The following is a 25,440-nucleotide window of genomic DNA, read 5'->3' as shown; positions in this document are numbered from 1 at the left end:
ATTTTACCCAAATTTAGAAACCATCTGTTTTGAAGTTCTGTTTGGCTAAGCAAATTACAGGAGTCGCAGACCAGCTAAGTAGTTAAACACATACAGAACACCTTTTCTTCAGTGCAGGAGAAAAATGTCTTTAGCTGAGCTGTTTTGCATGGCACCTCCAATTTATCCCTTCTCCATTCCCTCTGGCATCTGTGTTGCTGGTGCCAGGGTAACAATCACATCAGGGTGCTCCACAAAGGTTCACACAGACAATAGCCTAGCAGCATTTACGTGTAAGCAAACAGGACTACCATTTCCCTTGCATCTAAACGGTCAACAAAACAGAACCTAATTCACTACTTTTATACAAGCCCAAGGGCAGGCACAGGACAGAAAAGCTGGCAAGTTCACTATCAGTTCTACAATGCCATAGGAAATGTAACAGATTTCAGCACTGCAGGTGAAGTGACTTAAAGGAACAGAGCAGGGAGCAGAGGCTGCTAACGATCTGGGGCTTTTCTTTGGTAATATCCTGCTTATTTTTTCCTCAGTGAATAGAGCAATTTATGTAGAATGAAGACTTAGCCTGTAACTTAATTACCACAGGTTACTTTCTTCATTGTATGATACACAAAGAGCTGACATTAAACTCAAGCTGCTGCAATAAAAATCCATTTAAATTAATCTAACTACCAAATGTTGTTACTGTGATTAATAATTAGCAAATGGCAGGTGACAAATCAAATAGAATTATAGCATCATTCAGAGTATATGAACCTCTTATCCCATCCTGCTTTTCTAGGGACATCCTTGTTTGTCTCCTTGTTCACATCAACCTCTAATTATCCAAACATACTTGTTCTGTCCCAAATGGCTCTTACAACAAGGGTGTACAAATTTCATTCCCATGGCTGTCAAATACTGCATTGTAAATGCCTTACAGACCTTAATGATCTACAGGGCAGAAGAAATTCACAAAGGTTGACTTTAACTTGAGGAGACAGGACACTGGAAAGTTGAGAAGACAGGCAGAAGCCATGAAAAGCAATAGAAGAATGAAGAGAAATAGCACCTCCTCTTCTTCTGAGCAGTGGATCAGTGGGTCTTCCCCACCCAAAATCATCATTCAACAGCATGCAGCATCCCCATCTGTACTTCTAAGCTTTCTCCTATTAACCCACCTTCCCAGCTGCACTTGTATTCAGGCCCTGAAGGTCAGCTGGAAGATGTTTGGTGCTCAGCCCATTGATACCACTGGCAAAGTTCACCAGTTACTACAGCTTTGTGGTTATTCCAGCCCACAATATTGGCCCTGTACAATCTTTAAAATATTACAGTTTGAATTCATATTCAAAACATCATCATTTTGCCTACAGGCTCCATCCTTGCTGAGGAAGAAAGTGTTTACAACAGTATATAATGATAAACATATAAAGCCATCATCAATCATCCATCAGTTACAATTACCATTTGCATCCATTTATCTAATCACAGTCTGCAGTAACTGCTGCACTTAAGGAGTTCAAAACCACTTTAAAGATGGAAATGTTGAGGATAACTACTACATAATTACCTTCACATTTTGTAGCTCTCTGCTAACTCATATTTCTGTCCCTTTTAAGGTTTAATGTATATTAAATAAAGAGGAATTATTATTTACATACACCCCCACTCACCTACACACTCACATGTACTGACTATGACAGTGCAGGTGAGAAATGGCAAAATAGTCTCATAAACTCTATTTAATGCGCAACTTCAGCTGTCTCAGACACTCAGTCTCCTAGTCTATCTCTGCTGCTACTTTAAATACATTGAATTTCACATCTAACAACAAAAAAAAAGAAAAAGATCCCTCTCATATTTCCCTCCTCGTTCTCCTTTGCAAGATCACCTGCCAGAAAATTATTTTGTATCTGCCCTGGATGTCAGAATTCATTGTCAGCCCTGCCTTCCTGTTTCTCTTTTTCAACCCCACTAATTTGAAGATGCCATACAGTTGGTCCTGAACTAGTAACAGCTTAAAGGTCAGATAACTTCCAACGTTCAGAAGCTAGACAAAAGAGGACAGACAACAGTTTGTTCTGCAGTGACTACAATAACTTCGCTATATTACATAAATAATGGATTCCAGAGAGTGGAAGGAGTGATATTTACGTGTTCTTTCACCTTTTCTGTCTTTTTTAAAAAATATCATAACATCCAGCTTTTTGCACCAAAATTAACATTTGTCTGAGAAGCTCTCTAAAGATTTTGGGGATTAAATCCAAGTCTCCCTGCAATGCCAATGCTGTCATTCCAACCAGTGAACCATGCAAACACACAACTACTACTTAACATTTTCTCTGCAGCACGTGCTTAGGTAACAACATGAGAGGACACGCTCCCCTCCTCCCTCGCATTTAAACTGACTCTTAGCGGAGAGAACAGTTGACAGGGTGCTTTACTATACCTAATGTTCACAATGTGATCCCAGATGGACTTTTTACTCTCTGGTCCCTTCCTTCCTTTTTCCACTTCTGTGTGCCTGTCAGACTGCTGTAGTAGGTCATGCACTTACTAGGAAAGTTAACTGCAATTGTAGCATTTCTAGAAATAATTGTATTTAAAAAACCAACCAAACAAACCCCAACTATTTAGGCTTCTAAAAGAAATTTAATAACAGGTCTTGTTGTTGAAGTCTGGCCTACGTTGCAGATTACAACTGAAGTGGGTGAGCACACAAACCACATCCCATTTGGGTATCCTGGGCGACAGAATCGACTTCCCAAGCAGCAGCAGCAGCAGCAGCAGCTGAGAGAGCAGGAACTGCAGCCCAGCACTTAAGCAAGAGCTCAGCCAGGCCCCTGGGCTCTCAAACTTTCATCCTCCAATTCTGCAGGCATCTGCTAAAAACTTCTAATACACTTTCCAGCCATGAATGTCAACTGTGCTGTGACAAAAAAAAGAAACAAACCAACAAAACCTCCCCTTATAATGTCTGAAGTGCAGGCTGCGCAACCTATTCTGTAGATGGCACTGTATGTTAAACAATGATTTTCTTCTCTTTCCACAGTACAATTTCTGAAGATAACAACCCAGATGCAGCCTCCAGCACATACAGAATATGCATTTATTTAAAATCAGGAATCACTCCATGGTATTAACTTTCAACTGTAACTCCAGAAGTCAGCTCCCAATTGCAATTAATTATGTTTATCCCCGTAGTATGTGACTAACAGGCAGGACAGGGTGCACTGTACAGACTCAGCATAGTAGATGGTCCCTGCTCCAAAGAGTTAACAAGACAAGCAGCAGAAGAGAGACAGTATACTAATGAGAGCTAATGATGTTTTCCAGCCCTACTGTTGGATCCCCAGCCTTGTGTCCTACCCACTGAGTCAGCAACTTGGGCTGTGCCATGATGACAATTAAGTTTTTTCAGGGTTTTTTTGTTTGTGGTTTTGTTTGGGGGTTTGGGTTTTTTTTTTTAAAAGACTGCCTTCATTATTAGCAACTTTTGAAGGATTTGTTGAAAATGGCATCAGAGGAGGTAGACGACAAAATTGGCAGAGAAATTCAGGAAACACAGGTGCAAAACCAAGATTGACAAACATCTAGGGAATCATTACCCTGGGAAGTCAGAGAATGGCATAAACTGGAAAAAGTGAATTTCACAACAGTGAGTAAAATTCTTCTGAGTTGATTTCAGCTGGGACACTAAAGTAATTGTGGAGGCATTAAAAGGAACACAAGCTAATCTAAACATTCACTAACAACAATGCTTGCTTGAGATATTTGGGATATAAAATTAATTACCAGCAGGACAGCTCCCAAAAATCCAAGACAAGTCTTAAATGGTCCAGGTCTGTTCCAGAATTATGCTAACATGAACACACAGGATAACAAAAGGCAGCAGCAAAGAGAAAGTGGCATGCACAAGCTCGGAAGAACCAACCAACCTTCCTACTGTACATTGCAAATGAGCAATATAAATCTCTACAGAAGCTCATGACAGAAAGCTGTATTTCAGAGTATTGCCAGCATTTGTTGATTTGCACTTGCCAAAAACCAGTTTGCAGGCTTTTTGGAATGTTAAAAGGTAAACACAGCAATCCTTCATATTTTAAAATAAAAAAGAAACAATACTTAATTATTCCAGTACAACTAAGATTTATGTTGATGTTAGTATTTCATACATTCCAGCCCATAAAGTGATGTGGAAAATTTTCCCTGTTCCCTAGTGAGTCCCTTTTATTGGCTGCATACACAATTTTAATGTGGATTGAAAATCTTGCTTTACCTATGGCAGACAAAGCCACAAAAGTGTGGCAAATTTTTAGCTCTGTAAAAAAATATAATAATTCAAATCCACTGTGGTTGATTCACACTATCCAGAGTGTTTTGTTCTCTTACAACTATGCAGACACGTACCATATTCTGGTTTTTAATGAAAACTTTATGATTGTTTAAAAATTCTGGTAGATATCCAGAATCCTTTTTTCCAGAATCCTCATATGAAAAATTTACTTGATGCATGGACCTGACAGCTGTATTAGCAGGAAACCACATCTGCTGAACTACAGGTAAAGAAGCCAGATGCAAGAAATATTTGAGAGTCATTTGTCTTACCATGTCTTCATACTTTGCCCAGACACTCAACAGTAAAATCAGGAGGAATTCATGTAAATTACTACAGCCAACCAGCAATACATAAAAAATGTGCAAAGCTAGAAAAGGGAGCTTTATAGCATTGGTGAGTGAAAAGAGATATTTGAATAGGAACCAGCACTGACAGCTAACCCCGGAGACTGAGATTAAAGTCACTACCACCTTATTTTACATACAGAAAAGCCATTTCAGGCATTTTTGAAGGTTATATCTCCCACTGCAGAGTTTGACTTGTGGTAAGTACTTCTGCACGTGTTTAACTTTACCCACTGAATCATCCCTTTATTTTCCATGGAACTAGTCATGTGTATGAAATTACATGGATGCCTAAAACTTCTGATGAATCAGGGGCTTAAGTTACCCTAGTTCAGTGAAGGAAGGGGCGGAGGCACCTCCAGATTAACATACTAATATTAAAGTCAGTGTGCAATTCTCCCATCAATGCCACAAGCTCGGTATTAGGCTCTGATGTTTTCATAAAACATGAATTCTTCAACATACATTGGATATACAGACCAGAGGGTGGCAAGGTGTGTTTAGAAGGGTTTGACAATGATTACTTGGGGATAAATTTGGAAGAGCTACTTTATTTGTGTGTACCAAAGCTATTCATACATTGTGCAGGTCAAGTGAAGCTCATCTTGCTAAAACCTCTTAAATGATTTAATGAATTGTTTCCCTGCAGGACACACTTGACCCAGCTTATATGTGTTTTAGATAACATTTTTAAAAATTAAAGCTATTCTGTCTACTACAGAACAAAAGGATAAAATAGATAGGAAGAAGGCAAGGAATAATTAATTATTCTTTGAGTGGGAGAGAGGGTTGGCTAAATTTATTGGGATGAAAACAAAAATTTGACATGTGAAACAAATGGAAAACTGCCTGTGCTTCAGCTTCAACTGACTAGACCCAACAGACTATCTACAATGTCATACCACATAAGTATTATTAAACAATAATTGGAAATATAACACCTGTTAAAAACCAGAATGCTAATGTTTAAGCTATCATCATCCAATTTGAAAATACACAAAGGAAATACTGTGAAGAATACTGATTCATGCCACAGCTTTTAACTCTACATTGAGCTTTTAAATGCATAATCCAGATTAATGATATCAAAGCTCTTTATAATTGTGATTTGCCTTTTTTTTTTTTACTGTGTCAGTGCTTTATAAAATAGAAAAAACTGGTATTTGCCTTTATAATTTGCCTTTTTTTTTTTCCTGGTTTGTTTTTATAGGCAAAACAAACCCTATCTTTCTCTCCAACTCCTCTACTTTAAATCAAGAAGCAAGCTCCTGATGAGTGTTCACGCAGCTGATTAGAAAATTGTCTTATAAACAGGATCATTAAGTGGCATGCCAATCAGCGGTGATACAGTGGTATTGCTGGTGCCTGTGTAAATTATAGAGTTATGCCCTACGCTTGGGAAACCTAAATGTACAATTCTGAGATTTCTTATTGGCAATTAGATTATAAATGCTGTGTTCTAATGCTTAACAGCATGAGAATATATTTATCACATATTGTAACCGGAGAACACAGAAAGGAAAAAAAAAAAAGTTCTAATTCGAGCAGACTTCCTGAAGAAGTTGTTATGAAGGAACCTCCAACACTGAAAGCTTATAAAAGAAGAACCTTTTTTTAGGTTTTTCAGGAGTGATGCCATACAAAAACTATATGGATTGTAAGATCTGTTGACATGCATTCCACCCCTGTTTATTTGGATTTACTATTTGTTTTATGACATCTCACCACCCACTTAAAATATACTAAAAATATTTGCACTTTTTGGAAAGGATTCTTTGGTTTTATCAATAGTTTCTTATTAAATACAAGGAAAAGCCTAGAAAGATAAATAACTCGGGAAACTCAGCTACCACATACTGACCTAGGCTTGTATTGATACAATGTGACATGCTACATACAGTTGCCTGTTAATAGTATATGGACCCACATTCACTTGGCTATAATACACATGGAAGATGACTCTTAAGAAATGCCAAGGCTGCAAACTCATGGACTTGAGAGCTATAAGATGACAGAATTAAAGTTTGCCCATGAAATTTTAGTTCAGGTTCTTTAGATTTCATCCTTTAATTATACAGTCACACTAACCAAGCAGGCCACACTCTTTCAGTAAATAGTATTCTCTTAACTGACACACTTTGAGCCCTGATTCATCATAGGGCTTTATGCCTTATTTACTGCATAGATTTAAACTGCATTGAGTGCATGCATACTAAATTCCTCACGGGCTTCTGTGTGTTGCTCATTACAACAGAATTGATAATGCCATTGCACCTGTTAAACTGTTCCAGAGCAAGGGCACAGAGACATTAACGTCAAAACTGGGTAACTTAAAGATGATACCACAGCTTTCATTTCGCAGTATCCTGTGCTTTACAGGACCAAGGCAGAGCTCTCAGGAATGTCATGCTGTTGAGAACTCAGCTCGAGTGCTAAGAGAAATAAACGGCTAACTTGCAAGTAGCTAAAGTACTTGCATAGAGTAAAAACTCCAGACAATCAACTGCCTGAACCACAAGAAAATCCCACGGTTCAGCAGTACTTCACCTTACTCCTCCCAGATGTCTCAGTTTCTGCAGTGGCAGAGGCTGAGGTTGTACACATCTGCACCTTCAACTACGGCTCCAGATTCATTCCCGGAGAACACACCTGGGACACTGAATAATGCCAGTGTTCTGAATCTATAAGCATGATTACATCCAAAAACACTACTTAATTTTATTTCTCTGTTTCTGGTTTTCCCTAATTTCAGAGTCTTGAATTGGTAGCCATTAAGAGTGCAATACAGAGTTTTCCTTCTTGTTTTCAAATCAAATGTCTAATGCCATCTTTTGCTGTTGGATCAATACCCAGGCAGATCCTGTGGACAGGCCTACATCACTTGAGCTGATCAGTTTACTGACAGTAGAAGTAGATTATTATGCCTGGACAACAGTGGAAAATAAGGGAGATGATTGCTAACAGCAGAGAAATAACAAGAGTGAGAAATTTTGGTCTCAATTCAGTGCTTCAAAAGGGAAGATGTCAACTGCATACTTAAAGCACCTCTGTTCTCATTTTCTCAATCTCAGTATTTGTATCTTCCAACATTTTGATGCTACCTGCCCTTTCTTCTCTCCAAAACACATTTCTAATCCCAAATGCGCTCTCCTCACATCCCGATTTTGCTACTCTCTCTTTTTCCTTCCCCTTCCTGCTATTGTCCTGACTCCTCCACGTGTATTTACTGCCCCAAAGAAGACACAGATACTTCTACAGCAAGACATGTATCATCTATCAGAAATTTGTATTTTCCAACTCACCTGAAAACAACAGATTTGCTTAGTGGTCTGTAATTGGTATGTACATCTAAAATTAATAGTTGCAGAGCACTACAGTTAGTTGTTAACGGCTTATTAATTACACATCAGGATGCCATAAACAACTTAGAGCCAAAACATAACTTTTTAGAAGCATACAACAAAAGTCAGTGATGACATCCATCAGACTTTTGTCCTCTCCAGAACTTCATATGACAGCAAGGAAAAATCCACCTCTTCTTTCCCACAAACATCTAGAGGCAAAATTTGGAGAGAGCAGGGCCCACTCAGATAAAACGTGCAAAATGTTTACAAAAGGAGCAGTGAATGAAGAATTGAGACACTGTAGAGGGAATAGCCAGAACTGTTTGCCATTAAGGTACAGGAATAGATCACTGCAGAGGAAATAATTTCCCTCAGTGTCACATTTTTGGGGAGAAGAGATCAATCACATATACCAGTCTGTACTAAAAAATAAACAGAACTAAAAGGTCTGTAAACAAATTGGAAAGGAGGAGTCAATACTTAATGGTACTGCCTACCTACTGGAACAATCCCCCAAAAATCTAAATAGCACACTTTTCCATTAAGTGAGTCACCACAGACAAACTCATCTCATTTTTTAACTCTAGGAGACTCTAGCCAGACATGATTGATTTGTCCTCCTACCGGTCCTTGCCCTTTTGCGGTTCTGCAGAGATGTTGGGAACTGGCAATAACTCACCACATGCCTCAGAGAGCTTCCTTGGTTGTGAAGATCTCTCAGCAGTGTGACATTTACATTTATTATGGCTAATTCTGGGCATTTAAATATGAAAACAATTAAAGTATATTTGCAAGGGATATGACAAACGAGCATTTGTACTCTGGCCAATTTTTCACTGACTTTCATTCAAGTACACTATTATGTTTCAGCTTTGCCTCTGACATTGTCTAAATGACATGATTTCCCAGTATCCATATGGGCACGTTGACTGATGAGAATGCTGTTAGGGTTAAATGTCTTTAGTACAAACTCAAAGGTCTCTTTCTTGGACAAATCCTACCCCTGCACCCACTGATGAAAATTCAGAGCCATTGCTGAAGTCCACAGAATTACTTTGGACCTCCACCAATCTAAATGGTAGCTCTTTGTAGATCTCTCTCTTCCTCAGAAAGGTGTTTCATCTTTACAACTCATACCCTTCAGTAGCATCAGGTTGCTTTTGATTTTCATGCGACTTTAGTATTCTCACCAATCTGCCGCCACCAGAGAGATGAGGATTATCTGCACCAAAGCTGGGCTGAAGCAGAGCACCTATTTCCTCATACCTCCAGGTCACATTTCCATTAGCAGAAGGAGGGACTGAAATAACAGAGGGGATGCAAGGGAAAGAACAGCGTTTTGCTCTCTTGACAACCCTCTCACCTCTATGTCAATAATGAAATTAGTTTCCACAGTTGCAATGTGTCATGGCAATGTAGCTAGACACAAATGTCTCCAGTTTACTTCAGGATGGTATAACTTAGGTTGGGGAGAGCCATCCGCTCCACGCACAGCTGTGCTGGAGAAGTCTTTCTGAGGTTTTTTTATTCTACCCCTTCCTGGCAATTACTGCCTATTACTGCTGTATGGTAGGATCATATATATATACTCCTTATGTCCCGTTAAAGACAGCCATCCAGCTGGGCTAAACTTACTGCTGGAAGTGGTTTGAGCTAGTTCAGAACTAAGGTACTCACATGAATCTTTCCATAAGTGGAGTCCTACAGCAGTAATGTTGCCCCAACAGCGTGATCTGGAAGAGTGTATCTGTTTATCACCTTAAAGTGTCCTTTCCAAACTCAATGCCAGGACCCTGCTATCCTGCTAAAGAAGAGCTGGAACCAAATCTCCCTCCCACTAATTCCAAATGTTCATTAACATACATGGAAGTAGACTGAACGTGTGTCCTCAAATCCCCATTTCAAGCCCCTTCACAAAGTTTGACTGAGTTTTCAAGCTGCTGTTCAGGAAAAAATGCTAATACAGCTTATGGGACCCAGCACAACTGAGCTCTGTGTTCATCAGTCCTTTAATGTATGCCAAATGGTCTTTTTGGTTCAAAATAATTTCATGCAATGCTAAGCAATGCCCTCACTGTTGCTTTTGCTGACTTGCAGTAAACCAGTGGGATGCCAGGCTGCCACCATCAGAACATCTGCTTTATTAGAAAAATATTTCAGCAGGCCTCGCCTTGTAATAAATGATGTGACCCTGGAAGGCAGACAACCGCACTCCTGCAGGCAAATAGCTCGCAAAAGGTCAAAAATGCCTGAAGCTTTGGGAGCAGCAGCATCACTTCTGTCACCCTGCCTTACCCTGGGTCTTAGAGCTGTAATAAGGGAAAAAATACACCACTGAAAGCTCTGAAGACAGATCCCAGTTGATGGACTGGGAGTCTTCTACCAACGAAGAACATGAGAAGGGAGGGAAGGAGAGGAAGTCAGACGAGAGGGGAATCCAGCTGTGAAGCTTTTCACTCTGCCACTGAAAACAGAGCTATTCTTGGGAGTGCTGCTTAGCTTGTCTCAGTCAGAATGAACTGGGGGAGCAAAATGTGCCATATAAACTATTTCAGTTATGAAACAGGTTACAGAGTGCTTATACAAACAGCTTCACTAGCACACAGATACCTGTCCATCTTAATTTACAACTTTTTCCAGAACAGTCCTTCACCCTCTGACCTTTTTTTGAGAGTTACTAATTTTCTTTTGTATTTTTGACTCTGAATTTCCCCTAAGACATAAAACCCCAATGCTATTGTAATCTTTTTGTTCCATTCACAACGAACCATCAATAAAACCCCAATGAAGTAAAACAGTGAAAAAAACAGTGTAAACATTTCAATTTTGCTAACAATGTAAACAGCATCAGAAAGATTTTGGATCCTGTTTATCTACCTGTGAAGTTAGTAGTCAGGGGATGCTCTGTTGCTATAGTTAGAGAAAGGTCTTGCTCCCGTTGTTACTGCTATTGCCTTTTGAAGTGAAATGACAGTGGCGCTCTTTTGAATGGTAGCATTTTACAGCAATTTGACTTGCTACCTAAAGAAGCAAATTTGCATGAAAATTATCTAGAAAGCACAATCACATACATACACAGTTTATATATATATTTATGCTGGCATTTTCAGTACAGGTATGACATACAGTATATCAAAGGCTATAGAGATGAAGAGTAAATTAGTTGGCAAGATTATTTTCTACAGTAATTTTCTAGAAAAGGAACCATTTCCTAGAAAAGCCTACCATTACCCTCCAACCTCTTCTATGATGAACAGTGCAGCTGATTTCTACCTTCATTCTTATTCACCTTCCACGAAAGCACCACTGAGGACCTAATGAAGAATGCTGGGTAATTCTGGCATTATTGAATTTTTTGTTATTTATTTATTAGACATGGGAGCTGTTATCAGCAAGCAGCCAGGTGAGTCAAATCAGATAAAGCATTATCTGATTCCTGTGCTGTAAATCAGATTTTAATAGAGAAAAGATCTGTATCCCTTTGGGAGTGGAAAGAATATGTTTATAATGTCTTCTGAATGTGTGCTGCACAATAGCAAGTATGGATAAAAAGTATTTTCTCTAATCAATTTTCCACTTTCTTCTCCAAGTTCTTTCACCCATAAGATGAGAACTAGAATAAATGAAAGTTCTGTTTCATTCACTGTGCCTAGTGCTAGCAAATAACTAAGATAAGCATGCATTAAAGCATGCATATATGTTGCATTTTCACACGGACACACAAAAAATAATGAATTCTGCAATATTAAAAATATAATCAAGACAGCATTGTTTCTCTGCTGTCAGAATATTGTACAGATTTCAAGTTTATCTAATTCAGCCATTGAAATGAGACCTTTGGTAGCCTACTTTCAACCCCAATACAGCTTCTGTCTTAGGTATTTATCTGTGCCTTTTTCTATTCAGAGCCTATGAAGTCTCTTGACAGGACCTGTAGATTAGACACAGATAACATTTGACTACCCCTTGAAGGTTTTACAAATTTTAATCAGCAGAGTAATCTAGATAGGCTCAGACAGACATCCATGTTAAACATTAAAAACCTTGATGCAAAGCCAGCTCTTTCTTGTAATGCAGGGTTATTTTAATTTTGAGTTGCTGGAAATTATTGTTTGCAAAAATGAGGGCTCTCCTTTCACCTAGTGCATAATTTTTTGACTGCTCAGACAGAACTAAAATTCTGGAATTAGTTTACTGCCCAGACACTTAAAACAAATATTTTGAGTACTCAAAAATCACTTTTTAAAAACAAACTTGTTAGGTCATATTCAATTAATTCCCTAACAAACTGGAGAAAAGGTCCTTTCATGTCATATTTGGCTTAAAAATGCCATTTCTTTAATGATTTACACATGAAAATGAATTTATAAGCAAGCCATTTCATTCATTGAGATTTATGAAGGTGTGTGCTCAAAGTGCCATTAACAAATGAACAGGGAAAGCTCTGCCACTGCCAGCCATCAGCAGTGATTCTGACATCCATGTCACACTTCAGTATTTTGTCATTCCCAGGTGAGCCTTTGCTTCTCCATCAAAATTCACAGGAGGACTAACATTTTAAAAAGTAACAGCAAAACTACAGGCAGCACAGAAGTCATCAACACAACGAAAGCTAATATCGAACTTAGGTTATCTGAATGTAAGGCTTATTTATTAGAGGAAAAAATCCAACCAAGTCACAACTAACCACATGCTGTATTTGAGATATTGGTTTCCCTTTTGGGGGATACAACTACACTTTAAGTTGTTTTATCAGTATCAATAACTTAATAATAATCTGATTCAGAATCTGTATTTGGATGAGTAAAGGTTAGCTCTAGTCACTTGGGCAGAAGACCAGTTTCAGGTTGTAATGACTGTGATGGCTCAGATAGATTAAACATCTCCAAGGAATACCAGATCATTTTTTGTTTTATGTATCTATGATGATAATGTAGAGAAATAAATGAAGGAACTATGACCTGTGAGAAACATGAATACCGAGACTGCAAGTGTAGGCTGTAATGGGGTGCAGTGTACACATCACTAGGGAAAACACTGTAAAGGTCTGAGTTTTCCTCTTGGAAACAGCAGTGAGGACTGGGAGAAGCATAGATGGTGGTGTCATGTTAACATGAAACAAGTAGGAAACAGTCACTTAAATACTTATTTGTCCCCCAGAGAAAACCAGATCAAATTAAGTGTAATAAAAATCCCCATAGGTCCGTATCTAGCTATGCCTCTAAATCCTAGACACAATCTTACCATTTGTTACCATCACACTTCCCACTGCATTCCCCTCCAGCTGGCACAGCTAGTGTAGTAACCCCTTTCTCCTTAGCTTCAAAAGACGAGGCAATCTTAATTTAGTAGTAACAAAGTCATGTAATTTGTGGGAGCAGACAATCTTTAAAATTACCAGCTTTCTAATGTGCACCTTGCAAATCTGATGAAATTTATGTCATTAAACTAAAAAAAAATCTGACATATCAAAAAAATAACTTTTTTAAAAATTAATAATCAAAACCCTGGTTCTAGATCAAATGCACCTTTTCCTACTTTAAAATAAGAAAAATATCTATTCATTCAGAGTTGACAAACAGATGATATACGTGAAGCAGTTCAGGGTAAGTGAGGTAGCTTTAATAATCTGTATCTCATTACTATTTGTCTGTTGTAACTTTATGTCTTATAACCAGGAGTTTAGGCACTCGCAGCTTCCCCTCCCTAGAGGGCAATGTATCAAGATGGTAATGTATCATTACCTCAACAAATGTTCTATTTAAACAGCACAATGACTCCCAAATGGAAAACACATTTCTGCCTGCGATATCTCAGGTTTAAATATATTTCTCTCCTTTTTTTTTAAATAAAAAACCCCACCCCTCATTTCTAGAAGAAAATGGCCTGGTAGGGATTCAATGCCACGTTCCACCTTCATACACATAAGGCCCTTCAGCAGTGGTGAGTCTGATGTAAATGTGCGGTCAGGGTAGCATCAAACCCACTGTCCCAGAGGCATCTGACTTACTGAGGTTCCACTTGAGGCCCGTCGTGGTCACGCTCTCGCAGGAGTTCCCGATGGGGATGAGGCCACACCAGGTGCCTTCCAGTCCCGTGTCCACATGCAGCTTGTGCTTGCCCTGGAAGACAGAAGGGCCCGTGGAGTCAGCGCTCACCAGGGACCCAAACGGCATTTGCCAACAGACCCTGCAAATAAACCGGAAAGTACGTAGATGGAGACAGGTCCAGAATGTCCCCCAAAGGGTCAGGAATATTTGGCTGCAGGAATTCAGGTTGTTGACGTTTACAGAGGGAGGAGAGAGGTGAGCTTAGGTTCCAGACCTCAGGGCTTTCAAAAAGTTTGTTTCTGGGCTTTTCTAAACAGAATCTGGCTTTGCTTATTCTTTCCTGGCATTTTTGAAGAGGCACTTCTGTCAAAGCTAGGCTCTTTATTCCTGTGAAATGAAGGCAATCTGACCCATTCATTCATTTTTTTCCTCATCTAAACAGCTGTGTTTCACTTCCTAAACAATGCTAGTCAAAGCACCACTGAAAGTCCTTCATTATTTTGACAACATCTGTAAAATTTCATGTACTTCTCCAGGCATGTACTCTTCCGAGAAGGAAGAATACGTGCTGAAACTTAACTAGGTGCTAGAGAAATTAACCTAAATATTTAGAGAAACATGCTTGCACAAAGTAGGAAAAACAAAGTGAAATTAAAACATGTTTTTGTACATCTAAGATAAATTCATCTTGTAACTATCAAGTTCATGGGTTGCAGGAGAAGCAGCAGCTATTAATGATGATGAATTTGTGACCAAGCTCTTAATTAGTACTTATAGACCCTGTGTGAACATCTTGCCAGGTATCAGCATATGAACAGTTGCAAGGAAGAATAGATAGTGGAAATCTTTTACAGAATGAGGAAAAAAAAAAGAAAAAGTTGAATTTAGAGTTCTGGCAAGAACAATTTGTGTTCTAAGAATCTAAGAAAGTGTTTATGAAAACTGGCTACAAGAAAACAGCAAATACAAAACAGTGACAAGATCAGTGGAAAAATCATCCTCTGATCTCTTCTACACAGGTAATTTATTCTTTCAAACAAATATGGGCTTCATCAGGGGCAAGGTTAGGATTCTTTGAAATAGAGGTTTCTTTGGGGTTTTATTTTATTCTCTTGTGGATGCACAGGCAAGTTAAACCCTTGAGCATGTCTTTTACGCACAAATTTTTCATCACCATAAATAAAATCTGATATGCCTATTTATTAATCTATCAAAATAAAAAACCTAACTCTCTGAAACCCAATGAGTATTCAGCAAATACTTGTTAAGCAGGAAACTGCTTACACTAAAAGAAAAAAATAACAGTTGAACCATAAAACTCAAGTAGCAAAAATACTTCCTCACAAATTTTCTTTTGGGGAATGTATTTAAGTTTTTTCTTATGTTTTCTGCTCTCATACGCTCATTCCAAATGCCCTTGCAAATATAAAGTCACTAGTTAGAAAGTCAAAACTGGAGGCGAAATATCTTATTGCTGAGATGTTGATGTCTGAGGCATTCGACAGCTTCTCCTGTTAATGCCAAATGCATTATGAAGAAACAACTTCAATACATGTCATGCTCTCGGTTAACAAATGAACCTTGGAAAAGCTGCCAATTAAGGAGTATCAGATTGCATAGCTTAAGCCTGTTTGATTGTTTGCAGAGCAATGAGAAAACCAATCTCCAATATCATCTATCTTCTCAGGGTGTCCAGCTTCATGTGGTGATGAGCCATGTATTTCTATAGTGGTTGTGAACGCTTGCCTGCCAAATTCAGAGGTGTAACAAATTCAGGTTTGATAACCTTTTAGCTATGCAATATGCCATGTTACTTCTCTCTCACAGCACAGAGGGAGGAGGAAAAGGAGAGGAGAGGTACAAGTACAAGCTCTCTCGTTATGCAATTGCAGATATTGTCTATAATGAAGTGAATGATGTAGGAGAGAACAAAGGGCTGGGACTGTACAATGAATGTACATGTTGCTGCCCAGAGCTACTCGAGGAGAGGAGCAAACTCACTACATTTATCAATTGGTAAAGGAGTATGAAAAAAAGAGGTAAAAGTAACTGGCCTGACAGAGAACCTGATTAAGTCCTGTATTCTCAAAAACTGTATCTATCTACCTACTATTAGGTTTGCATTTCCTATTCTGTGACATTCTGGCCCAGCTAACTGATAGGGATTCAATTCAAGAGAAATTTATGCAGAATGCTGTCTTACTGTGCTCACGAAATAAATCTTTAAAACAAAAGTTGCTATTACCAGATTCTTGCCAATATCCAGGATTTTATCAGGAGTCTTTCAATGTCTGACACTTCTCTAAAATCCCAGTTCACATGTCCCAGTGATTATGTGAGAATTTTGACTTTCTTCCCTAAAAGGACATTTTCTAGCCCTCAGTTGTTAAGAGAATTTCAAACTAGGAGCCCAAAGGGCTAAACCCAAGGGAGCAAGTAAACAGGAACTGAAATATTAAAATGCAAATTATTTTTAAAAAATCTCTCAACTGTTAAGCCACACTCATGGCTTAGGGATTGGTTCACTGATATTACACAAGACAGTTTTTAAGACTTTTCTTTAAATAAATCAATAAGGGATCTTAATATTATTGGGGGCAGTCGGGACAGAAAAGGGAAATGATCTTTGGGAAAAAACAAGCAAACAAAATATCCCAAATAACCCACTCATTTTTGCCAAAAAAGATTAATTAGCCAATGCATTTGTACAGTAAGGCTCTAAATTCAAAGCACTGTGAGTCTGCCACAGGGGAAATTAGGTGCCCAAGCTTATCTTCAAATTTTTGAGTATAGATCTTTCAACCAAGCAAGATGGAATTGCTATTTGCAGGAGGAAGGGAGGATCAGAGCTTGTAATTTGCAAATACAAGTAACAATTTGTTCTATTTAAGTCTCTGTGATTAAAGGAACAATTATATACTGGCACTTAAAATATGAAACTGTTTTCAGTTTCTGCAGAACTCAAAGTTCCAAAATTAGGATTAAAATGAAAATCAAAGTTTGACTGAATAAATCCCTTCTTCTTAAGTTTTTTTGCCTATGTAGGAGGTAACTGAAAAATTTTCACATTTAACTTAAGAATCAAATATTACCATGTTTGAATGATACTGGTGATAAAATAATGGCAAATAATACAGCTGTATTGATTTTTATCTTATTAAGTCAGTTTTGAAAAACATTGATCAATCTTCAGCATTGATTTCTTTTTTTCGTTTTGTCTCTGATACTGGGAAATAAGATCAATTTCTAAGTTGAGCAATAAGAAAATGTCAGAAGATATTTTCAAGAATGCTTCATCCATATAGGTTAAACTTTTCCTTTTGATTCTGATGTCCTGTGTTGTAAGAAAGCATTTAAGCAGCAGTGGTTAAATATACCCCTGTTCCGACACCATTTTTGCTGAGTAAAGACCTAAAGACATAGTTGTTCTCTGTCACATCTCCTAACTCAAATGAATAGAAGTCTAATTGCCAGGAACTCATACACCTAACCCTATCTGAGCAGTTGTAAGCTGCTAAAATCCTTAGTCAAAAATTTGCAAGCTGACAAAGATATGAACACTATCAAGATAAAAGCTGATAGCTCTATGTGTGCAGAGATACCCCATGGGCACTTCATAAAGGTATAGAGAAACTTAGTTAACCAAGTGCTTTCTAGACCAACCTGAATAAATGTATTACAATAAATATACACTCTAAAATAGATACCAAGCGACAAAATGTTATGAAAGAGAGAGAGAATGGAAACTGATCTTCAGTACTGCTTTCTGAAGGGACCTGGAGGAAGGAAACCTGGAACCTGGCAGGTTGAAGCAGGACACAGAGGAGAGGCATGAAGCCAGTTAACAAAATGCTGGGGAAGAATAAGGAATTAAAATTAACCTTTAAAAATAAATGAAAAAAGATATAATAAACAGATCTTGGAAACTGCTGAAGGACTAGGACATATGAAAGGTAAGGGGAAAGGAAAAGGAACGAGTTACAGGATTAGAGGGCAAAGCAACCCTTACTCAGAGGACAAAATAACCCTTATTCTAATTTTCAGACTGCCCTGATAGTTTGCCCAGAATAAATAAATCTACTGAATAACTTAACTCATACAAGTCACTGATTTTTGAAACAGTATACTGTCACCTGTGCTTGCTGTGAGATCTGGGACAACAGAGAAACAAGATTTCTTGAGATCTGGCCAACTGCCCGATGATACCTCCTCCACTAGGTAGATCTTGTGTTCCATAATCTTTTGATAAAACCTCTTTTTGTATCAGCTTTATTTCAATGACTACTCCATAGATGGCAGCACACACTTGAAAACAGCAGCAGCAAAAAGCCTAAATACAGATGTCATAGTGTTACCCAGGGAAAAGACAAAACCCACAATCTGTTTTAGTACATAAACATCTGGGTGCAGAAAATGGTATATAGATAAAAACTCAGGGAATGAGTGGAAATCAACATGATCACCAAAGACTGCAGCAGAGAGGAGGAGGAAAGAAACAAGGATGAAACTAAGCTGAGAACATTTATGTTAAAATCAAATATCTTGATTGGCAATAAAGTAAAACAAAGTTCCAGAAATATTTCTATTCATCGTTAGTTGTGTAAGAGCTTGACTTAAAAATAATAAAAGCTTTTAGGATGAGATTCTGACCATGACAAATACAGCCAATTTTTCTAAAAGGATGTATTTAACAAGAGCTATTTTGTTATAAGCCTAAAATAGCATCAATTGTCTTTTCAAACAAATATACATAGTGCCAAGTTGCTATTACATGAACGCTATTCACAGAATGTTATTTGACCCAATCAGGCTTTTTGTGGTTGTTGAAAATAAAAGTATCCACAGTTCCAGTGAAAACTCAGAAGTCTAAAAGCTCTTGTATATCATATCAATGACTACATAAACTCATATGGAAAAATGAGCAAATTTATTGTACTTCAAAACAATATTAAAAAATGTTGGACCCAATCCTGCTGAGCCTTAATTGTTAGTAGTGCTCCTGTACTGAAATGGATAGACTTCAGTATATCAGTTATTTGCAAGACAGAGCCCCACCAAGCCTACCTTTTAAGAGGAGCACTTCATAAAATGATGACGCTATAGTGAATAAAATCCCAGGCAGTAGAGAGAGAATAAATTGTAATCATTATTAGACCCAATTAATGAACACATCTGCTTCAAACCAATTTGTGACAAGGGTAAAGAAAGAAATCCCTGTGGAGGTAAGTGCCACTAAAATGAAAAGATTTACTATACCCTGAGGTTATACGTTTAAGTGGTTGCTAGTATATATCTAATGTACAAATTATCCACAAAGAGCAAATGATCCCAGAGTTTCACACATTCACACATGAACTTTTTCTATAGGCCTAGTAAAACCATCCTGAGAGTTACACCTCATGTAATATCGATGACATGTTTTACTGAGCACAGTAGGTGCATCCCTTACTTGCCCATCACCTGTTGCAGCATGAGCAAGTAAAATGGCTCTCTATCTTCTAAAGTCAAGCCTATATGACTGACAAGAAAACAACAGATAGGTGCAAAAAATGCAAAAGCATATTTCTCTGGAGACTGCAAGCAGCTAAAACTGCCAACAGCGTAGACACTGCTAACATGCACACAAATGAAGCGATGAAAACACTTTATCAAGCAAATAAGATATCTGGGAATACAAAAGCTACTTTAAAAGGGAGTTTGGGTGGTTTAATTTCTTTTCACAGACATATCTTAAAGATTGACAAATGCCATAAATATTAATTCTTGTTCTATTCTGAATACTACCCTACAGAAACTCATTCTGTTGAAACTCTCCACTCACAAATGAAATTCCATAACAGTTTCTTCAGTCTACCATATATAAATGCAAAATACACCACAAATCCAGCAGGAAACTATAATAATGAAGAACTGGCTGGTCCTTCTCAATTCTAGTGAGCCTTCCACTGGCCCAGTGTGACATTTTATCCTTGAGCTTGTACATTTGATGCCCCATCCTCAGCAGACCCATCATCACAGGTTTAATTAGCATTTTTAGTGATGCCTTAAAAAAAATCAGAATGATTTTCTTTATATCCATTTATGAGACTACAGAGTATAATAGATTGCACATAAGAGTGAAAAGTAGACAAGCTGCCGAAGATTTCATGTTGCCTGTATAATTATTATGCAATGTTGCAGTTAAATTGTCAATCTAGAGGGGCCTTTACTAAGGGCACTAATATTCTATAATTCCTAAGTGATGAGAATTACAGCATAATCTTTCTCACCATCCACCAGTTCATAATACATTTAGTGTCACTGCTCATTCTTTTTTGTGCATTTCTACTGGGGAACAGTCCAGAGGATCTCTTCTACCTAGACTACATCCCCTTATTTTCCCTGGTATTAGAGAAGTGTGGGAGTTAATTTTAAAGACAGGATATTGTTCACCTAACTAGTGGCAAGAAACAATTTCTTCTTCATAGCACTGAATTACTAAGTATTGCTGGAAGGCACCTTTATGCTATGTAAGAATACACAGAATTCTTGTGTGAGTATATAGTGCTAGGGGTTTTTTTTGTCGGGTTTTTCTTTTTTTGAAAGTGCTTAGGCTCTGTTGCTATACAAGAAAAAAAGTACAGCTACCAAGCCTAATGCATATCAGTGTTTAATAACATATGCTATGTAACAACATTTGATACCTTTTTTTTTCTTGTCTGGGTTGCTCTGATCGGGTTGCTTTCTCTATGTGTCTTGCTTTCTCATCCCTATTTACAGCTAATCTGTCTTGCCTTTTGCATAGTTCTTCACAGTCCATCCTGTGAAGGAGCTTATCACATCCTATTTAGTGGGAAGAAATTAATCAATTAATTTTTCCTTTCATCAACTACTGACCACCTGAATCTTGGCTGGTTGTTGTAGCAGGTGCCTGTGAGACTTCCTCTAAGATTAAAATCTGTTTATCTGTTCTCGGAAGTCTTCCCAGACATATTGGCAAATCTCTGTAGCTCTCCTCTAAAATCTCACTTGGAAATCTTTGCTACTATGTAAGTAAGAAGAATGATCAACAGGCTGCTGGTCAACATCTTCTTATAGTTTCTTGTAGTCCTCAATCTACACCCATGTGATGCCCTCACTTTTCTATGTGTTTTATGATGCAACAAATCATGAGCCCACAAATCCTCTTATATACCACCATCCTTTTAGTAGATCTGGCTTCATATTCAGGGGCTTCCTGTTAGGGGAGGGCTTAATGTTCGGGTTAGGGGCTTCCTAAAGCCTGACCTCTATAATTTCTTCAGTGCAAACTGATGGACAGAGTTCTTTGCATTGAGTGGGGGAATCTCACAAACACTCTTTTCTCCCTTTTGTTTCTGACTGTTACTTTCACATACTTCTAGGTAAAAAACATACCTCTAGGTAAAAAAAAGAATTGAAGTAGTGAAGAATGAACTTTTGAGACAATTTCCAGCACCTATTCTTGATCTCTGTTACAGGAAGGAACAATTTGCTGTTATTATAAAGACATTCATTGACCTAGGATAAGAAACCACATCTATTTTCAGTAGACAGGGAAATAGTTTCTGCTTTGTAACAACAGGCTTTGAAGAAGTGTTATGCCCCAGATCTTGTGCTAGCAATGACTGACTGCCTCTCTCTACACCTGTGAAATTCAACGACCTGTTACTCAGGTCAGGAAGAACAAAAATAAAGAAATTTCAAGCTGGCTATTCAAACATATAATTTTTTTCTCCTCTTTTTTCCACCTTCTCCCCATTTTCTTCTATAGCTAAGTAGTCAGTTGGAAATTACAGTCCACACAAAAATCCCTTCTTTTCTTGGAGTACCAGGTGGAGAAACAGAACACTGTACTATCCTGAACTCCATTTTCCTCCTTTATGAATCATACTTGGATAGGGGTGTGAAGTTTATTTGCAACAGCCTTTCTATAACGGATATAGCTTCAGTTGCCTTGCATTTCAGTGGGAACTGCACCTATGTATGTCACCAGTGTCATCAGTGACAGATTTGATCCTCAGAATACAGAGGAATATTCCCAAGCACACTAAAAATCATTCAAAGTAGACCAACCTGAGCCCCAAATCTTTCACAGCCATCTCTTACTATAAATAAATACAGTCAGCCTGGCATCTTTTCTCACAAGACTTTGAAGCTCTGAAAACTGAATGTATCTTTCCAGCACCCCATTTGTCATCATGGTTGTAATTCTGAGTGAGCATCCCAAAAGAATTGTACTAGTATATTTAAAATATCACCAAAGGGTAGAAGTAATTGTATTGCATAGCAGACAATGAAAGAGCAAAATCCCCATGTGGTATTTACGTTCTGCCTTCCTTAGACCTATGTTGAGGACTTCTTATATCCACCAAAGGAGTATTCAAAAGGATCAAAATGCTGATAGTATACTCAGTCTTAGCAAGACATGGTTGAGTTTAAAATTTTTGGTGTAATGAGACAAATGTTCAGCAGAGTTGCTACTCTGGATTTCAAGGGAGCAAACTTTAAGCTGCTCAGGGAGCTACTTAGCAGCGCCCCTGGGAATCTGCTTTTGAGGGCTTAGGGGTCCATGAGTGCTGGTCAGTTTTTAAGAATGACCTTTTAATAGGACAGGAGCAGGCAATCCTGTTGTGTTGGAAGTTAAGCAAGCAGGGCAGAAGATTGGTTTGGCTGAACAGGGAACTCCTCTTGGAACTCAGGAGGAAAAAGAAATTGTATGATCTCTGGAAAAGAGGTCAGGCTTAGCAAAAAGCTTACAGAGCTGTGGTTCGCATGTGCAGGGAGAAGACACAAAGAGCCAAAGCTCAACTAGAGTTGAAACTGTCCAGTGTTGTGTCGGACAACAAGAAACGCGTTTTCAAGTATGTTAATAGCAAGAGGAGGTCTAACAAAAACATTGGACTGAAGTATTGACTTGCTGAAAATGATCACCTGACAAATAGGGATGAAGAAAAAGCAGAAGTATTCAATGCATTTTTGCCTCAGTCTTTAATAATACTGATAGATCTTGGGCTGCCTGGTCCTCTCAGTTGGAGGACCACAACTACAGGAACATTTTTCTATTTGTGTAGACACCGAAAATGTAAGGCACCAGTTGTATCAGCTGAATGTTCACAAATCGATGCGGCCAGATGGGAAAAGCCCCAGGAAACTACAGACCTGTCAGTTTAACCTCAATACTTGGAAGAAATATGGAGATCATCATACTGGGTGCTACTGAAAGATATTTAAAAGACAAGGCAATCATCAGGCCCAGTCAACACGGGTTAAGAAAGTCCTGTCTAATTTGATATCCTTCTATGATAAGGTCACCTGCCAGAGATGTAGTTTTTCTGGATTTTAGTAAGGCTTTTGATACTGTCTCTCCCAGAATCATTCTGGACAAGTTGTCCAGCTGTGAGATGAGCAGGTACATGGTGGGCTGGGTGAAGAACTGGCTGAGCAGCCAGGCTCAAAGGGTTGTAGTGAATGGGGCTGCATCTGGCTGGTGACCAGTCACCAGTGCTGTTCTTCAGGGCTCAATTCGAAGGCCAGTTCTGTTCAATGTTTGTATCAATGTTCTGGATGCAGGAGTTGAGTGCACTATTAGTAAGTTTGCTGATGATACTAAACTAGGAGGTGGTGTTGACTCTCTCAAGGAACAGGAAGCCTTGTAGAGGGATCTGGATAGATTGGAGCACTGGGCAGTCATCAATAGCATGAAACTGAACAAGACCAAATGCTGGATTCTGCACCTGGGATGGAGTAACACTGAACAAATCTAAAATTGGAGAGGAGTGGCTGGAGAGCAGCCCTACAGAAAGGGCTCTGGGGGTGCTGGTTGACAGGAGGCTCGACAGGAGTCAGCAGTGTGCCCTGGCAGCCAAGAGGGGAAACCGCATCCTGGGGTGCAGCAAACGCAGCATAAGCAGATGGTCAAAAGAGGGGATTATCCTGCTGTATTTAGCATTTGTGTGGCCTCACCTTGAGTAGTCTGTTATGAATCCCAGCATTTAAAAAGGATGTGGAGGTCCAGAGCAGGACACCAAAGGTGGCGAAGGGGCTGGCAGGCATGTCCTCTGAGGAGCAGCTGAGGACTCTGGGCTTGTCTAGTTTGGAGAGAAGGGGGCTGCGGGGCGACCTCGCTGCTCTCTCCAGCTTCCTGCGGAGGGGAAGCGCAGAGGGAGGTGCTGCTCTCTTCTCCCTGGGACCCAGGGCCGGGGCGCGGGGGAATGGCTCCGAGCTGCGACCGTCAGGGGAGGGTCAGACGTGACACGCAGAAGCATTTCTTTCCCAAGGGGGTTGCCAAACCCTGGAACAGGCTTCCGAGCGGGGTGCTCCGTGCCCCACGCCGGCCAGTGTTGCAGAGGCATTTGCACAGCGCCCTTAGTGCCATGCTTGGACTTTGGTCAGCCCTGAAGTGCTCAGGCACTTGGACGAGATGGTCGTTGTAGGTCTCTTCCAGCTGAAGTGTTCTAGTCTAGTCTAGTCTAGTCTAATCTATTCTATTCTATTCCCTGTGCTCACTAGAAGTCAAACACTGATGAGACCGTTATTTGCCAGAAATACCAGGGGGTATTCAGAACACAAATCACAATTCTGTTTCTTTTCTTTTACATAAAGTTATTGTTATGTTATGATATATGATATGATATATCATGTTATGTTATATTATGTCATAGGTAATGCTATATCACGTTATGGTATGTTACGTCATGTTATGTATTTTTAGGGAACGCATTTGTCTTCTATATTATTTTTGCTTTGCTATGCTGTGCTTTTGGTTTTTCTATTATTCTACGTTACATTCCTCTATAGGACGTTTTGTTATTTTTCTGAATCCTTTTCAATTCTTTTGTCTCTTCTTTTCTTGGCTTCTCTTTTCATGCTCCGTTCTGTTCTGTTCATTATATTATATTATTTTTTTCTTTTAGGTTATTTTACATTATGTAATGTTATGTTATCTTAGGTTACTGTATATGATGTTACGTTATTATTTTGAATCCTTTCCACGTCTTTTCCTTTTCTCGTCCTTTCTTTGCTTTTCTTCTTTGTTTTGCGTTCCTTTGCGTTGCTTTGTGTTTCTTTACATCACATCTCTATCTTTCCTTTTCCCCGTTTTCCCTTCCTTTCCCGTTTTCCTTCTCCTCTTCTCTCTTCTCTTGTTAGTTTTTTTTTTTCTTCCGTTATATTATCTTTTCTGTTTTTCTCATGTAATGTAATGCCATATAATGTAATGTGATGTAATGTAATTTATGTTATGTTTTATGGATGTTATGTTATGTTACATCAGGTATTTTTACAGAATCCCTTTGTTTTGTGTATTGTTTTCATTTTGCTTTACTGTGCTTTTGCTTTTTTTGTTATTTTATGTTACATTCCATTATAGGACATTTTGTTAT

At 38.6% G+C, this 25,440-nt stretch overlaps 1 protein-coding gene across 7 annotated transcripts in view; it reads right to left on the bottom strand.

Moving 5' to 3' along the window:
- The window catches only part of TPK1 (thiamin pyrophosphokinase 1), a 314,203-nt gene that overhangs the window by 48,730 nt on the left and 240,033 nt on the right, over window positions 1-25,440 (bottom strand). For 6 of the 7 annotated variants that reach the window (XM_075745301.1, XM_075745300.1, XM_075745297.1 and 3 more), the window contains one exon: window positions 14,020-14,131. In XM_075745301.1, the coding sequence (XP_075601416.1) occupies window positions 14,020-14,131 (112 nt within the window). Of the gene's footprint in view, window positions 1-10,886; window positions 11,031-14,019; window positions 14,132-25,440 lie in introns of all 7 variants that reach the window. The other variant, XR_012834005.1, reaches the window with a different exon arrangement.

Source organism: Balearica regulorum, chromosome 2 (genome assembly GCF_011004875.1).
Source record: "Balearica regulorum gibbericeps isolate bBalReg1 chromosome 2, bBalReg1.pri, whole genome shotgun sequence".
Taxonomy (NCBI): domain Eukaryota; kingdom Metazoa; phylum Chordata; class Aves; order Gruiformes; family Gruidae; genus Balearica; species Balearica regulorum.
The sequence above is the reverse complement of the archived record's forward strand: the minus strand, read 5'-3'. Positions and strand labels throughout refer to the sequence as shown.